The sequence below is a fragment of the Mustela nivalis genome (genome assembly GCF_964662115.1).
Source record: "Mustela nivalis genome assembly, chromosome: 13".
Classification (NCBI taxonomy): domain Eukaryota; kingdom Metazoa; phylum Chordata; class Mammalia; order Carnivora; family Mustelidae; genus Mustela; species Mustela nivalis.
Genome location: NC_139032.1, coordinates 60,979,858 through 60,997,987, shown reverse-complemented (window position 1 = coordinate 60,997,987; position 18,130 = coordinate 60,979,858). Strand labels below are relative to the sequence as shown.

General features: G+C 44.9%; 2 protein-coding genes across 6 annotated transcripts in view; both read right to left on the bottom strand.

The window, feature by feature from the left end:
- TMOD1 (tropomodulin 1) overlaps nt 1-2,519 on the bottom strand; it is an 83,812-nt gene extending 81,293 nt beyond the window's left edge. Inside the window, exon 1 of one of the 2 annotated variants that reach the window (XM_082694956.1) lies at nt 2,365-2,519. The gene's annotated coding sequence lies outside the window, so the exon portion shown is untranslated. The remainder of the gene's footprint in view (nt 1-2,364) is intronic. The other variant, XM_082694957.1, reaches the window with a different exon arrangement.
- Nucleotides 2,520-6,705: 4,186 nt separating this feature from the next.
- The window catches only part of TDRD7 (tudor domain containing 7), a 74,340-nt gene continuing 62,915 nt past the window's right edge, over nt 6,706-18,130 (bottom strand). For all 4 annotated transcript variants that reach the window (XM_082694927.1, XM_082694928.1, XM_082694930.1 and 1 more), the window contains 4 exons: nt 16,357-16,467; nt 14,113-14,615; nt 9,933-10,093; nt 6,706-7,171 (listed from right to left, as the gene is read on the bottom strand). In XM_082694927.1, the coding sequence (XP_082551053.1) occupies nt 6,951-7,171; nt 9,933-10,093; nt 14,113-14,615; nt 16,357-16,467 (996 nt within the window). In that variant the 3' untranslated portion in view covers nt 6,706-6,950. The remainder of the gene's footprint in view (nt 7,172-9,932; nt 10,094-14,112; nt 14,616-16,356; nt 16,468-18,130) is intronic.

Below are 18,130 nucleotides of genomic sequence, written 5' to 3'. Positions count from 1 at the left end.
CAGTCCAAAGTCACCCAAGACCACGTGCCAGTCCTGGTGGCCCCTTCCCAGTCCTCAGCCCCTCTGTCTTTCCTTAGCAATGGCCACTGCCGACCTCTCTCCTCCCCCGGCTCCTGGGAAACTACTTTCTCCTACTCCTTCCCTCCTCTTCATGGTGGTGGTGGGGGGTGTCCCCCTCTTAGTTTTATCCCTGGCTCTTCACTTTTCTCAGGCTAGCAAGTCTTCCAAGGGAACCTCTAAGCCCTCTTAACCCCAGATCTCGTGGGGACCATTCTGCCCACCCCCTCACAGCTCAAGGTCACTCAGAATGGGTGGCAGAGTTGGGGTGGGAGCCAGGAGTCCTAACCTCCAGGTCAGTCCAGCTCCTGTTACTCGGAGCTGCCACTAAATACCTACTCCCTATTTTTCACATTTTAGCTGAGCGGCAGCAAGCAGCCCTACCCTGGGTGAGGGAGAAGGTGTGAGGCCCTGATAATGTGGGGCGGAGGCTATTTTTGGAGGACACTGGCTTTCCACTGCGGCTGGGAGTAACTTGCCGGCCAAGCCAGACAAAAACATGAATTTGTAAGATGGGCTCATGAAAGGGAGTAAAAACACCAAATGACAACATTCCTTGTTTTCACTCTGTTTGTTGCATGGCTCAGATTGATGCAGCTCTGGCTGTCTTCATTCCCCCTTACTTCTTTATCAGGGAGGCTTTGAGGTCTAGGGAAAATGTATAATAGGAAGTAAAGTTGAAGCAAAAATGAAATTTCAGAATGAGGGCGCTATTGTCTGAGCAGCAGAAAGTTCTGGACAGCAGCAGCTCAAAAAAGAGGGGGCACTAGTGGGGCGCTCACAGATCACAAGACCTGCCCTAAGAGCAGCAGGAAGGGTCAGGAAAGAGACAAGAAAGGCTAGTGGAATCTGCAGGCCTCCTGGCCTGCCCAGCAGCACGTGACCTTGAGCAGGGGGTCCTGTGACCCTTGATAAAGAATGAAATAGCTGTCCTCACTGGGAGAAAGATGACGATTTGGGGGGTGCTCCCTCTGAGGGTCCTGAACCCGAGTTAGGGTCTGGTTCGGATACGGAAAAATTGGGGCTAGGTCATCTTCAAGAATCTGAGAGAGTGAATGAAGGTGGAGACCACTTGCAGGGTAGGTGTAGCAGGAAGGGGCTGGGTGGCTGGGGGGTGGCGTGGTGCTTGCGTGTCTCCGAGGCCGCATCATAAGCACTGTATAGACGGGGAAATTGAGGCCAGGGAGCAGCTGGACTGGAGCCTGTGGTCCTGCCCAGTTCGTCGGATCTAAGGCTGTTTGACTCACAGGCTGCTTTGTGAGGGTGATGGCTGCTCCCCAGCAGAGGCGTCGGTAATTACCGTGGGACGCTCTTCCTGGACGTATACGGCACAGGCTATTCCGAGGGCTCTCGTAGGTCCCAGTATAGGCCTGAGTCAGAGGGACTGCCTAAGTGTCCGGTTTCCATCACGCCCCAGGCTGTGCGCGGCTGGGCCCCGGCGTCCCAGGGCAGAGCCAGGGAACAGGTGTGGGGCAGCGCGGGTGGTCAAGAGCGCACCCTGCTGCTCTCACCGCCCAGACTCCTAGCTCCATCACCCGAACCAAACCCTGCGCTTACGAACGGGGCCACTGAGGACCAGAGAAGGGAGTGGGCTCGCCAAGACCACCCCGTGAGATGGCGACAGCGAGGGGGTTTCTGCCTCCAGACTCTCCCTCGGCACGCTCTCCCTCGGCACGAAATGCCTGCATCGTGGTGCGTTCAACCGTGTCAGCTCCCGTAGTTCGGGAAACTTTTCCTGTCACCAGCTGGCGCAGGAACCTCGGTTCCTCGTCCACCAAGCACGAACGCCCCACTCCCACCCCCAAACTCTCGGCAGCGGGGAAGGGCCACGCCTCGTGCCGGGCTCCGTCGGGCAGCACCTGTCCCCAGCAGAGCGCCCGCCGGCTCAGAGCCCCGCGGCGCGGGTGGCGAGTGGCAAGTGACGAGCAGCGGGGGTGGCCGCTCCGCCCGGACCTCCGCCCGGACCTCGGCCCGGACCCCCAGCCCGGCGCCGCTCTCCGAGAGCGCACGGGTCCTTCCGCCGCTTACAGACGCGGCGCCGGGGGGCCGGAGACGAGAGCGCCGCGGCTGGGGCCCCGGGAGCCTAGGGGCGCCGACGCAGCGCGGGGCTCCGGACCCCGAGACCAGCGCTCCCCAGCCCCCGAGGCAACCCGAGGCGGCGGCTATTTATAGAGGGAGCCACGCTCAGTCCCTCTTGGCGGCGGCGGCGACAGCTGAATATTTTGCCCAGATATGGCTGGGGCCCCGGCGCGGGGGCAGGGAGCCCCGCGAGCGTGAGTGGTACCCCGGGCCGGGTGGGGGGCTTACCGGGCCGTAGAGCCGCGGGGACGGGCGCGGGCGGCGACGGGGCGAGCGCGGGCGGCAGGCGGACGGGAGCTGGCGGCGGCTGGCGGGCGGGCGGGCGAGCGCAGCGCGGGGCTGGACAAGCTCCCGGGCGGCCGCGGGCGGGCGCTGTGGGCTCCGGGGGTGGGAGCCAGGGGCGGGCCCGGCTCCGCGCTGTCACCGCGCCCCGCCCCGCCCCGCCCTCCGCCGCCCTCTCCCTCGGTACCTCTCCCTCCGTACCTCTCCCTCCACTCGGGGGCGCCGGGGCGCCGCGCACCGTCCCCAACCGGGGAGCAACGTCCGCTGGGGGCAGCGCTGGGCAGGGGCCGGGGCGCCCCGAGGCTTGGTTCCGCGGACAGACAGGTGTGGATAGCCCCGAGTCTCGGTCTCGGTTTCCCCACTTGTACCGGGAGGAGTTTAAGCGGCGGTAGAGGTGTCTGGGAAAAGGTGGGCAGATATGCATTCCTCCGGCGTCTGCGAAGTAAGAATCCGGAGGTCTTTGGATGGAGCAAACAAAGCCAGCCAAGCCGCTGCTGCATCTTTACTCTTAACTACAGCAACCACCTGTCCCATCTTACCGGCCGCCCAGCTAGGCGTGGTAGGAGCCGAAGCTTCAATAACGATAATTTTGTGAGCCCATAGTGCCAAAAGAGTCGAATGCATTCTCTCTATTCCTAGCAGGAATGGAGTGTCCAAAACACCGACTTAAAATACAAAACCAAAAAAAATAATAAATAAAATAAATTTTAAAAATCCACTTTATTAAAAGGCTAATATGTTTTCCAGAACAAACCACTTAAGACCAAATAAAAACTTTGTTTAAATTTTTTAAATGTCCCATAAGGGGCGCCTGGGTGGCTCTATCGGTTAAGCAGCTACCTTGGCCTCATGTCATGATCTCCGGGCTCTGCCCGAATCCAGCTCCTCGCTCTGCCGGGAGCCTGCTTTTCTCTCTCCCTCTGCCTGCCTGTTGCTCCCCCTGCTTGTGCGCTCTCTCTCTCTCTCTCTCTTTGTCAAATAAATAAATAAAATCTTTAAAAATAAAATAAAAATAAAATGGCTCACAAAAAGGAATTCGTGTTGATCAGAGGGTATGGTTTCTAATTATTATGGGAAATTTTCTTGTGGAGTAGACCCTAATAATGTTACTCTTTCTAATCCTGGTGTATTGGGGCCCCTGGGTGGCTCAGCCAGTTAAGCCTCTGCCTTGGGCTCAGGTCATGATCTCTGGGTCCTCGGATGGAGCCCTGCTCATGCTCTCTCAAATTAATAAATTTTTTAAAATCCTGGTGTATGGATTACTAATGAAAAATGTTCATTTTTGTTTTTGTAAGTCTTGTTTCCCACAAAAATGTATTCCTACATTAGAAAACCCTCACAGTTGTAAGAGAAGTCTCTTTTTAAGGGGCTGTGTGCCATGCATTTTTAAATAAAGCAATGATTTATTTCAGGTTATTTTAAAACCCTTTTTGCTGTGGAATCAAACATTTAAGAGAAGTTATCACATGAACACCTGTTGCAACCACCAGTCAAGAAACAACATGGCCAGCAGCTCAGAAACCAACCTGTGTGGGTCTGGGTCACAGCTCCCTCCTAAGATGATCATTTCCTTGACTGCTTTTCCTCCATGGTTTGTCTCCATTTGCCTGCGTGGCTTCATGTGGCTGTAGTGTGTTTCCTTTCATGGCTATTTTCACTGCATGAATATACCACAGGTTTTTAAAAATGTACTTTACTATTAAAGGACATCTGTTTCTAGGTTTTAGCTACAGGCGATAGCGCTGCTATGAACATTCCTTACTGGTATCCTCCAGCACAAGTGCATGAGTTCTTCAATAATTGGAATGAACAGAAGTTGAAACATTGTCACGGTTCCCAGAGTGGTAGAGGTATCTCACTGAAACTTGAATTTCCATTTCCCATGTCCTAATGAGTTGAGCAGCTTTTCATGTTTATCCGCCAGTTGGACTTCCTCTTTGTGAAATGTTTGTTCAAATTTGTTGCCATTTAGTGCTCCCTTCCTTAGCCCATATACTAAAATTGGAACAAATTTGTTGCCATTTTGTTTCTGGATTGTCTTTTGGTCATCTAGTATATTTTAGATAAATTCCTCCACTGTGTAATTGCTTATACACCACCATCATAATACCTTTGGACAAACAGGTCTTCTTCATTTTAACATAGTCTAACATATCAATATTTGCCTTTATTGTTAGCCCTTTGTCCTGTATAGGTCATCTTTCCTACTCCTGGATTATCAAGGTGCTGTCCTGTGTTATCATCCCTCCTTAGACTCTCATTCAGGCTTTGAATCCACCTGGAATCAACTTGGAATATGGTATGAGGCCAAGTTTCATTGTCAAATTGTCCTAGCACATTAATTTTTCATTTACATCAACAACACAATTGCTTTATTTTAAAAAGTAATGGGGGGCGTCTGGGTGGCTCAGTGCGATAAAGCCTCTGCCTTCAGCTTAGGTCATAATCTCAGGGTCCTGGATCAGGCTCTCTGCTCGGCGGGGAGCCTTCTTCCTCCTCTCTCTCTTTCTGCCTGCCTGTCTATCTACTTATAATCTCTGTCTGTCAAATAAATAAATAAAATCTTTAAAAAGTAATACGAGCATTTCTAAAGTCAGTGAAATAGAAACCACCTCTTCTTTATCTGTAGGCAATTTGAGGATTTTTGTTGTTTTTTTTTTTTAAAGGTAAGAAATCATAATAAAATACATTCACACTACTTTATTTTACTTAAATGTTTGTATGTCAAGTTATTTTGATTTTATCCTAAATGATTATTTAAATCATTGGTGTAAGCAGTCCTGAATTTTAAATCTCTTTAATTAAAAATATTAAATAAAAATTTTAAGACATTAGATGATTTCAACATGTTTTACATGAAAAACATCAAATATATGGTCTTTTTCTTTTTGCTCTCACTTTTCCTAGATTTTCTCAAACAAAAATAAGCAAATGACTTTGAGAATTTTTATCTCCAGCCTGGTCTTCTCCCCTGAGGAGACTCCACATTTTTAATAGTTTATGCATATCCTCACAGAGACCTACTGACTTAAACTCAGGATGTTTAAAAATCAAAATTTTCAGTTTCCCAAAGGGAGTAAGGGTCATCATCCTAGCCTCTCAGACTTTAAGACTTGGCTTCACTTTTCAACATTTCCTTTTTCCTGTCTTCTGGACCTAAAATGTCAGTACTAAAAATTCTAATTAAAAACTTCAAAAGAACTTAACTTTCTTTCTTCATTCCCATTGCTACCCTTTTAGTCCAGGGCCTTGCCCCTCTCATTTTTGGACCACTGCCTAAGAAGGCCTCCAACCTATCTACCGGCCCATCCTGTCCATCAATTAGTGAGCATATCCTAGGTGCCTGATGTGTTCAAGATATCATTCTATCTGTTGTGGAAGATAGTGTGTTCTGGACTCTGCTGCACAGGCTCACAAGAGCTGCTTGGGCATGTCTTTCCCCAACTCTACATTCAGTGATGTCACATTTTTAGCAGGAACTCAACAATGGTGGGAGTATTTACATGGGAATCATCAGATACTGGGAATCAAGGCTTACTCTCTGCCCACACCCCCCAGAACCAACTGTCAAACATTTACCAGTACAACACTGGAGAGATGACTAAGACCCCTCCCTCCTTTGAGCAGCTCACAGTCTGGCTAGGGTAATGGGTGCACAGACAACTAGCTGTATACTATAAGCCCAATGAGGTCTGGGCACCAAGAGGGGCATACTGAAAGTGTAATAGAGTAGGAAGGGCACCAAGGAAGGCTTCATGGTCAGCCTGGGACGTCGGGGAGGAGACTGGCCAATAAAACCAGTGGCGGGGGCAGGGAGGGTGGCGGGGGAGAAGGAGCAACAGGCTGAAGAAGCAGAATAAGCATGCTTCAGAGGCGAGCAAGGCCTGCTGTAGAATATAGTCCTGGGTGTACAGCCTGGAGTTCAGGAGCCAGATAAAGGGCCAGTGTGGCTGGTTAGGGACCGGAGGGCAATGAGGTTGAGTAGGGAGACTGGAAGGCATGGACTCTCTGGGCAGTGAGGTGCCACTTAAGATTTGGGGTAAGGGACAGGCTTTGAGGTTCACCTGGGCTGCTTCCCTATAGCACCACCAGCAATGCTAATGTGCTAGACATTCAAGATAGTCTTCACACGGACTGACGGTCACTTGCTTTGGGACGTATCATTACACCAGGGTTAAATCACAAATTTCTCACAGTAAAGGAACACATCATCACCCAGAAGACATGAATAGAAAGGGAAACCCTTCATCTTAAGATCATAAAGCCTAGAAATGATGAGGCAGTCAGTTTTTATATTGATAAACATTTTATTCTAATATTATAGTAATAATTCAAGTGCAAGTTTCTTTGAAAAGTCAACTCTGTTAAAACAAAACTTGTTAAATATCTTTCATCAAACAGAAGCGTATTCTTTTCAATCCCCACAGCAGTCAGAGCTCTGTAGCAGAGACAAGGTTTCTTTTTTAAAAGCCTACTACATTTTGTTATTGCTAAAAAATCTGAATTAGTTGTCAACGTCTCAGAAGCAGTGATTAATTAACTTTTGAAAGCTCTACCAGATACTCTGACATAAAATCATGAATCCAGATATCTGTGTCTGGCAACGATGTGTCCACTAAATAGACCACTACTTTCCGGTCCCAAGGGTTAGCATTTTCTATAACTGTCTGCACCAATGCCACCAGAGGTTTCTTCTCCACATGATTTCGAAATACCATCGAAGCCTCCTCAGACCACTGGTTGCACTTCACCCCTAGGAGAAAGACAGGGAGTACAAGGATCAGTGAGGGGTTGGAGGAGACTTTCTTTTATCCATAATAATGGAAAACTATTCAGTCAATTCTAAGGTAGCTGGAACATACCAGGTTAGACATGCCTAATTAAAAAAAAAGAAACCCAGTTGCTCGACAATCTTTGAACAGTCCATTTATAATAGTTTCCCTATTCTGAACAGGTTACTTCTGTAAACCTTTACCTACAGACAAAATTTTCAGTAAGATTTATTGCTGTGTTATGAAATGAAGTTATAATAACTAGGGCCCATTTCCCTATATAAAGTACATGTAGATTTAAACTGATAATGGAGATAACCAAAGGGAATAAAAGATCAATAATATCTGTAACATTGTGTGTCAGCTACATTAAACTAAAATAGAGTATCAGTGATCTCAATGACATGTCTCTTATTTACAAACTGTTTTTCCTGATGAACCAGATATAGAGGAGGAGGAGGAAGAGGAAGAGAATTCATATACTTAGAGTTTACTGATTTTTCAAAATTATATACAATATCATGACAAAAGCACTGGATTGAAAGTCTGGAGACCCCGTTTACCATTCCTGGCTCTTCCTTCCTCTATCGCGTGGTATGATCTTGGGCAAATCAACTGGCCTCTCAGGCTTCAGTCTATTTATAATAAAATAAACTGATTGGGCCAGATTAACTGTAAACCCCAATGTATTTCTAAATCGCTATGACTTTTAAGCTTGAGGGCTCAAGTTAGAGAATTATAAATTAGAATTCTAAATTAGGCTTTAAAACAGAATTGAGATAATATGTGTATTTTTTCAAAAAATATTGGTAAACTAACATGAATTAAGTCCACATATACTAGATTAGAGAAACCATAAATGATGTCCCATAGTGATGAAGGCCTGGGAGTTTCACACATAATTTGCCCGATCTGCCATCCACGTAGTGAGTGGGCTGTGTTCTCTGAGAGCAGGAGAAGCCTAGAGCAGCCACCACGCTGCTCCTTCCTGACCCAGTACAGAACCGTCCTCGTGTCGGGGAGAAGTGGATAAAATGGGGGGGCTGGCAGAGGGCTAGGCACATAGTAAGTGCGGGGGATGGTCAGCCACAGTGCTGGCTATGGGGATGATGGTGCCACACACCTGTTCCTCACAGTGACACCCTCTCTGGACAGTCTGACTGTTGTGTTTAACGACACGTTAGCAAAAGTTGAACATTCAAAACTCAAAATAAAAAAAATGTGATCATTAAATCTGAAGAAACCCTTTAGAGATCTGAATTCCAAGCAGTCTGGTGCTAGCCATGCTCACCTGCAAATGTCATTTTTGGTTCATATCTAACTACCATGGGCATTTCCTCTGAAATCTAGCAGGAAGGAGACACAAAGAAACCAAAAAAATCCTTCAAAATAACACTATATATATAGATATCAATAGCTCTTAATAAAAGCTGGTCAAAAATTACAAAAAAAATCTAGATACATAATTTCTTTCATTTCCAAAGTCAAATCACTTCTGTGCTAAGTGTACGGGAGGAGCCAGGGGAAGGAATCAAGGTGGAACGTGTGGTCAAACCTCCAGTTTCCCAGCACAGCAGGATGCAGGGAGCACCAGATGGCTGGCAGTCTGCATCCTCAGCCCTCTGGCTCCATACTCTCTGCTAATGCTGACAGGCCCTGGGCGAAGCACCATGGAGCTGTGCACGCTCCCCACCAGCGGAATACACACAGCCAGCTGCCAGCATCTGTACTGTCAAAGAAACCTAACTGGACAGGTTTACTTAGGTACCTAAATAAGTACCCCTGTACACCCACCAGCTTACATCCTCAGATGTTTTTTTATTTTTTAAAGATTTATTTGAGAGAGAGAGCATGTATGAGCATGTCAAGGAGGGACAGAAGGGGAGACTCAAGCAGACTCCCCGAGGCGGGGCTTGATCTCAGGACCCATGACATCATGACCTGAGTTGATATCACTGACTGGATGCTCAACTGAATGAGCCACCCATGTGCCCCAACAGCCTCAGATTTTAATAATAATAGTCAGTAGGCCTTGTAAATGTGGTGAAATCACATACTTGCATGCTGTTAATTGCAATGCAACTGGAAACTCACCTGGCCATAAAGAGGGTCATATTCTATGACCTAAGAATGTTTTCTAATTGTAGAAACCTATTATGTATTTGTATTCTAATTCATACACTGTCATCACATATTAATTGAGCAGTGTGCTCCTCCTATTGGTTACTGAGGTTGTTTCACTGTTTTTGTGTTTGTTTTGGCTAGTGCACACAGCTGCAGGTGTCTTCATAATATTACACTAAGTATAAATGACCTAAAGGCTTAACAAAAGGAAAATATTAATTAGACAGAATCTTTTGCAGCTATTAAACATCACTATCAAGACTGTCAAACAAACACACAAAAAGTAGTTAGGACCAAAAAAAAAAAAAAAATGCTGAAGAAGAAGAAAGCAGCATGCAAGACCATCCCCATGCTAAGGTGACAGCTTTAGGAATACACCCTATGCCAGACCACAGACACAAAGGAACATGGGAAAATAGAAGCATCAGATATAGTAGGAGGGCATGATGGGTAAGAGATGATTAAAAGTTGCTCCCAATAGGGCCAGGAAGTTGTTTGCCAAAGGAAAAAAGAAAAGTTACCTCAATAGGGCCAGTGTCTGTGTTCTCCCTAAGTGCCCAAGACAAAATGACACCATACACCACGTGGTGGTACAAGTTCAAATTCTACAGAAATTACCTGCAAGTTGAGCTGTGACAGCTTGAAAGGGCAGCTTCCGGAACATGTCCACCAGGGGCTGCACCTTCCTTATGTTGACGAGTTCGTGCTTGCCATAGTCCAGCTCATACACAGACACCAACCCGTTGGTCAGGATTCCTTTTAAAAGCACCCGGTGCCACCTAGATGTGCATTGGATTAAAAAGGAAAGAAAAATATGCAAAGTCAACATCTGCTTTATGGGTAACAATGTATGATAAAAGGAAATAGGAATGTAAATGACGTTTATTGAAATATGGAACTGTACTGTCTTCGAAGTTTTAAAAGAGATTGCTTCTTCTTACCCTAAAGGTTACCATTCTCTGCTTTGCCATCAGCTCATTTGATGGAGTCTGTTCACTCAACCCCTGTCTACAGGCCTCGTGGGGCTAGTGCAGGAACCAAACACTGAAACCAGTGTCCACCACTAAACAGACTCAAACAGATGGAGGCTGATTGGGACAAGGCAAGGAGATCCCTTCACTCTGACAGGGGCACAGAGGCAGCCACAGATCTGAGATAAGAGATATGTGTGGTAAATGGGCAGAGGGAGGCAAGCAGAACCAGGCCAGGCTGAAGACACTCATGAGAAGAAAAGGCACAGAAGATTCGACAGGGCATGGCAACTGGGAGTGGGGCAAACACCACAGCAGAGCAAGGAGGAATGTGTGAAGGAAGACGAAATCGGACCCAGGGGAGAGTGTGGGAAGAGATTACAAAATGTTCTGAATGCAAAGGTGACAATTTTAGTCATGCCAGGTGAGGACACTGGGAAACAAAATTAAACAAAATAGGAAGTCCAACCCATTGCCTGGAATAAAGAACCTGGAAAGGATAGGAGAGTATGAGGGAAGAAGAACATGCTTTCAGATCTGGAGTTCAAGGTGCCAGAAAGAAATTTATATGAATGCATTTTTTCTCCTCTGGGCCTACACTCATCACCATTACAATTAGAAAAGCTTAGACTTCAAAGTTAAAATACGAAAGGCCTGCAATCTTGATTACATGATTGAGGAGTATTAGTACACTAAGGAAAGGAGGATGGGTTGTAACATCTAAAAGGTAAGCGTCCAAAGGTAACGTCCACGCGCCTGCGTGGCGTGAATTGGGGCCCACTTTGGATGGCAGGCCCAGCCACCCTCTAAAACAGGTTCGTTAGCTATAAGCCCCGAGCCCAGTGCAACAGCTGGGCTGGGGCTGGCCAGACTAGACTGATTCTCAGCACCCTGGTGGAGAATGGGTCCAGGAAACCCCCAGAGCTGCTTTAGGGTGAACTCTAGTAAGAAAGCTACAACAAGGCCAATTTGGGGAACTAGTGACTGGGGGCTTTGGGTGGAAACTTCAGAAACCTTCAGATAAGCCCACAATGCAGCAAGCAATAGTCCATGAGTCACAGAGACAACAGGAACACAGAAAGGTATCATTATAAGTATATGAATTTGGGGACCAACAGACTTGAGCTGGAGACCCCCTGAGGCCATGTTCCAGCGATGTCATCTTGGGCTTCTATTTAACCTCTCTGAGCCTCAGTTATCTCATGTGCAGTATTTAATTTTAACTCAGCAGAAACCATATATATAAAGTTCCTAGCACATGACTAGGCACATCACAGGTGCTTGGCAAATGGTAGCCATCATCATCATTATTATGATTATTACTAAAATGAAGATAAGCTGTGTAAACACAAGCACATCAGACCAGATTACAGAGGAATTTTCATCTGTGAACGTGCCAGTTTGGTGCAGGTTGCTAAATTTGTGTAAGTGCAAAAGGAGATAAAAATATTTGGTCTCCACCTCTAGCATTATCTTTAAATTGCACAGGGCAAATACTGTGGTCTGTACCTTTTGTACAGAGGTACTAGGAGGTACAAAGCAGTGAGGGGAGAGCTAGCAGAGGACATATGTGTCCTGCTTCTCCATAGCTTTTAATTTTCAACACTAATAGCTTAGCTAAAGTCTTCTGTTTGGACTAGATTACCAATTTCAGTGCAAGGCCACTTGTGAGTCATCTGGAGAGTTTGTTAAAAACACTGATTCTGGGGTTCCGCCCCCCAGAGATTCTGATTCAGGATGTCTGGGGTGCAGAAGGAGAATTTAGGCTACTCCTAGCCAAGATGGATTTGGAAACCACTGCCATCAACAGTGTATGTGACATTCCTAAGCCTTAAGTTACCACAGTTGGGAACAGGGCTTGGTAAATAGTCCTGGGGTATAGGCAAGATAGAACCTCAACACTTTACGCTGACTGAGTTCATGAAGTTTAAGAAAATACTGGATAATCTGTTTTCAAATGTAAGACATCCTTGATGACCTAGAGACAGATGAGCTGGTTAAAGTCCCAGAGCTGGGACAGGGCTGTTGGACTCCTGTGGGGAGGAGGCTGAGTCTGAAGCACCACACTATGGGGTCTCCAGTCTAGGGATTCTCCTGCCCCACACAACCCTTGCCCCAAGTAGGACCTCCCCACTGCTAACTAATTACCATTGCTCTGGCCCTCAGATAACAGTTAACATTAGTTTCCTTTAAACTGTGATTAAATTATTGTGATGAGTTCTGATGTAGGCAAATTTGCACCAGTGATGCTCCTGGGTGGAATTAAACCCACACATGCTTACAGTTTCAAAGAATGTGACATAGTAAAAATGGGCTTTTTGAAGAGGAAAAGCTTGTGACATAGAAGCTGAATGGTTTTTAAAATGAGGGCTATGATACTTTTCACTCCTAAGAGTTAAAAATTAGGGGTTTTTCCCTCATGAAAATAACAAAATTTTACAAATGCCTATGCTTGATATCTTAGGAACAAACAAAAGCATTCTAAAAAAAAAAATTAAAAAAGTCGTGTGACCTTTCAAGCTGAGTTCTGGGGTGTGTGTGTGTGTGTGTGTGTGTGGTAGGGGAACAGTTCTTTGTGTGTGGTGTCATCACATAAGCTTGGTCAGCTCCCCTGAGAAAGCTGGTAAAGGAGACAGGACACGGGTTGGTTGTTCCTTTTTCCAGGGCTTCTGTGACCTTGTAGCCCACAGAGTGTGGTGCTTGGGCTTCCTTGGGTTGGAGCCAGCACATACCCGCTTCAGGAAAGGAGGATGTGGAGCCGAATGTGAACTGTGAGAAATGGACTACAGTGCTACACAAATGAGGGACTGTGGTTCTCACTGTCTGAAGGCTGAAAGCTGGAGCAGTGAACTACGCATTGTTTTGCCTCATCGGGCAACATATATCAAGAATCTTGTAGTCTTTGAACAAGTCATTTCTCTTCTGGGAATCTATCTCAGAAATAAATCATCTGAGATGTGAACAAAGATTCATGCTCATTGTTACAATAGTGAAACATCTGGGAGGGGAAAAACCTACATAAGAGAACGGTAAGTAAATTGTGATTTCTCTATATGGTGGGCTATGACTCAGCCATTAAACATGTTTATGAAGAAATCTTATCACATGGAAAAATGTTCCCAGATTTTGTGAAGTTATAAACGGAGGTGTGGAATTATATATAATAATACTATACCAGTTGTATGAATGGGTGTAGAAAAGAACTAGAAGAAATACATAAGCAGTTGAACAAAGTTGAACAAAAGTTATGTCTGATTTTCTTATACTTTTTTGCATTTTCTAAATTTTCTACAATAAGCATTTAGTTTTTAAAATTTAAAAATCATTCACTTAAAAAAAGTTATTTTCTGAATAAACCATATTTTATCTAATAGAAAAGGAGAAAAAACATTTAAACCTGCATTTTAGATATAATTAGGCTTTAATAGGAATTTAACATACGGTCATTAGATTTTTAGATAAATGACATCATTTCAACTATTAAAAATGGCATAATGGGGCGCCTGGGTGGCTCAGTGGGTTAAAGCCTCTGCCTTTGGCTCGGTTCATGATCCCGGGGTCCTGGGATTGAGCCCTGCATCGGACTCTCTGCTCAGCAGGGAACCTGCTTCCTCCTCTCTCTCTGTCTACCTCTCTGCCTACTTGTGATCTCTGTCTGTCAAATAAATAATAAAATCTTTTTTAAAAATGGCATAATGCATTAGTCTCATTTCACATTCAAAATTCCTATCTATGCAGTTCAAACTCCCCCTGCAGGGATTAAGGACTCTTGGTATCACTCTACACATTTTTCTTAGTAGGATAAAATGCTTTGTCCAAGGACCTACTTATTTTCCACTTTTGCAGCGTACACTTGGTCTTTCTCCACGGCTATGTGGCGCTCCTCAGACACGCTGTAGTACAGAATCATCTCTTCCATCAGAACTTCCAGCTTGTGTATCTCCTGCCAGGGCTGGATAACAAAGTAGCCAGGGTGACAGGCCACAGGCACGTACACATCCATGTGCTCCCCTGGCTTTGACAGGTGGACGGGAGGTGGCAGTTCCTCCGTGGAGAAGGAGCTGCTGTGGTCTACCACGGACTTCTTGATGGCATCTGTGAGGTTCTTTCTGAAATTCTCTCCAGGGTTGCCCAGAACGGGGGTGCCACCACTTTTGCTGTTGGGAGAGCTAGTTCCACTGGATACAGCACTCAAAAACACATCCTTCTGATGCTTCCACAAGTCTGCATTTGTGATCTGGCGATTGATGCTGCGGTGAGGATCGGGGAAGTTCTTGGGGGTAAATAAATAAATATGTGCGATGCCTCTGGTTTCGTCCACTTTTGTGACCTTTGGAAAACACAGAAGACATTTCTATAAATCTAATGAATTCCAAGAGGCAGTTATAATATTAACCTTGAGTATTAAAACAGTATTTTGCAAGAAGCGCCAGCTTGCTAAAATTCATTTTACTGAAGGTAAGAGAAATGATCTATGACAGCTATAGTAGTGGACAGGCGCTTAGTCTAGACAGGCGCTTAGTCTAGATGCCGGCAGCTGGCTTACAGAAATGAAAACTTCATTAACCTCTAAAAACTGAGGATCTCTTGTAACCCACCAGAGGTCATTATCACTGAGATGGAGTCTACATATCATGATAAAAAGCTTTTTAAATTAATGACATTTAAAAACACTCAAAGTAAAAAGAACAGTGTGATGAACCCTTGTGTGCTCATGTCCCAACTTTAACAATAAAAACTGGTCACACAAGAATGACAAGATGTTCCATGTGCATTCCACCCAGGCTGTTGTACCCTTAGACTGGGAAGCAAGGGATGAAGCTTTGACATTCACTGTACTGTTGGGGACCTCTGGTCCAAATGCCTTGTTTGGTCGTAATATCTGCCCCCAGTTACATGGGAGGAAGGGAACCTAGGGAGAAAAAGAGCAAACAAACTACACAGTTTTGCCCAGGAGACCTTCGTCTCATCGACTGACAACTGGGCTTCTACAGCTGTACGTCCCATGGTCTGGGTGCCCGGCTCCTCTGGTTTACCCTGGGAATGACAAAAATAAGATGCTTCCAGCCACACTGATCTCTTACCAAATAGGGCTGGGACTGAAAGACAGGAACAGAGGCTTGAGACAGGGAGATAAGGCAATCCATCTATAGTAATTTACTTAAAAATATTTCTCCTAGCAAAATGAATCTATTTAAATTAATTAGCACTTCAAAGTACTACAAATGAATGCCTGCTAATTTATTTTGATACTTATGATACAGAAGTGCCATTTCAAAAATCAACCATTAAAAAACATTTTTATTGAATACCCAACACTCTGGCTTTAAGATCTTAAACCAGAGATGAGAAAACAATATTCCTTATCATGTGGCAATTGAAGGATATAAGATGGTAATTAAGTGTATTACTGTATAAACATAAGAAAATCCATGTGAGCTAGAATAATTTAGAGATTTTCATGAAGATATTTCTCAAGGACATTTCACGGTTAAATGCTTATATAAAATAACATTGCTTTCATTAGTTAAAACAGAGAAATACCTTACCTTTCTATTCTCGGAAATGAAAGCAATGTTTTTGATATAGAGGTGCAAAAATACAGAGAGAGAAATAGGAGCTCGTGAAATAAAGCAGTTTAAGAAAACTTTAAAAAGCAGAAGCAGGATTATAAGCAAATGATTTGCTTATAAGCCATTCTACTCTAGGGAAAAAAAGGAAGACATAGAAGACTATTTAAATGATCTTTAGAAACATTTATCAAGAGATAGATGGTCCCTCTGTTGGGAACTTAATTCATGGAGAAAAAATAGGAGCACAGAACTATCTCTGCTACCTTATTAATAGTGGAAAAATTATATGAAGGGCTTGAAAGTAATATTGGAGAATAGGATAAATTCTTAAAAATCAAATCCTGAAATATCTTATCACACGTGTAACCAATCTCTTAACTATGACAGGGTATCAGATCTGAAAGCATTAGCTTATGGTAAGATAAAATTCTCTCACAGAAAATCAGATGAGCCCTTCTGGCTGACAGCTCCCTTTCCAAATGTATCAAGAGAACTAACCTTAATGCTACAGTCCGAGCAATTCAAAACAGAATCTCTCAGCCAAAGCACAGCATCTGGTGTCCACATGCCAATAGACTGTGGAAGATCTGCTAGACAGCACTTGATAGCCTGGAAAGAAAACATGATGGAAGAGCAAACACACCATCTTAAAATAGGTACTGATCAGCAACGCCCATGTTATTTTCCTGTAAATCACAACAGCGATAGCCACTGATGACGATCGCACTCTTGGGGTAGAGTGTCTGCTATGTTCCTGGCTCTGCTTATTTGTCCTCTGCTGTCTTTACTCCTGTTACGAGCCACGGCTCACACCAGGCACTTCACATACTTATCTTATGATACTTCTGCTTATGGGCCAATGTTGTGAACCCATTTTACAGATGGTGAAATGGAATCAAAGAGCCTAACTCTCATCGGATCACAAAGTTGGGGAGACAGGTTTGGAACTACATTTAAGTCTTCCCTCTAAGTGCAACTGAAAAAATGAAGTGTCATTTGGATGAAATGACCCTAGTTGCAAAAATCATTTCAGAGGCCGACATGCTTCATTCAGCAGTTCCTGAGTACCTGTCGGTGCCAGACATTTGTGGTCACCTTTGGAAGGAGTTGTAATGAGAGTTAAGGAGGGTATGAAAGATTGAAATTCATAGATACCTAGATGCTTCATTTTCCTCAATGCCTTTTATGTCCCACCATCACAGCACCAACTTCTGTAGAATGGCTGCAGCAGGAAGTAAAAGGTGACCCTAGGGACTCATGGAAGCCTTGAATTGTTTGAGGCAATTATGTGATGGGAAGAAACCTATTTTCAGGATTCCTGGATTCCTTCTTTCCTCTCTAACTCCTGTTCTTCTTTGGGGGATCCGGGTCTCTCACTGTGCCCCCGGATGAGGTATTTTTCTTCGTGGTATTTTTTCTTAGAGCAGAGAGAGCAGGCTCTTCCTGCCTGCAGGGGCCAGGTGGCAATGAGGGAGCAAGACAGACCAGATGCGGCCAGCACGCTGGTGAGCAGGAGCCCTACAAAGCACAATGCCACTTCCCAAGCCCCCATTGAGGAGCACTGCCCCACTGAGGAGAGTGCTCGATATAGTCACATTTTTCAAGTTTGTCAGGAGAAGCTAGAAGTCGGGATTTTTGTGTGAAATTTTCTGAGTTTTAAATCTTGATAACCAATTCACAGTTTCAAACACTGTAACAGCCAATAGTCCAAACCCAATATTTATGGGTCAGCTTGGGCCTCCAGGCCGTCAGTTTGCTATTCTGACTTAGACCTCTTGGGGAGATGTTGTCAGCCAGAGGCTTGGCCCAGCTGGCTCTTCAGATTCCCCCAACTTTGTATCTGTGGGATAACAAATCTAGACAGGATTTATAGGGGAAAAAAATGGACTGGCTTTTAACACTGTAGCACAAAGAAAGTACAATTGTGTGGCCTTCTGACAATCAGAGGCAGAAGGATGGATGTCCTTTCCCTTCCAGCTGGGGAGCCTTTTCCAGGTAAGGCTGGCCGTGGGTGGATGTTCTAACAAGGGGAACCAAGTGAAAGTGGCATTTAACGATTTTCAGTATTGTGGCTGAGCAACAATAAGAGTAAAAGTGATTCTGAAAATTGGCTTGAACACAAGCTCAAAAGCTTTTCTGTACTAGTCATTTTAGAACAGGCAGTGGTGACAGGAGTGAGAGAAGGTACAAAAGCCATGCTAATTATGGTCAAGCACCTTTTACTCACTGAATTTTGATGGTAAAAAATATCTTCTGGCAAATATAAGTCAAG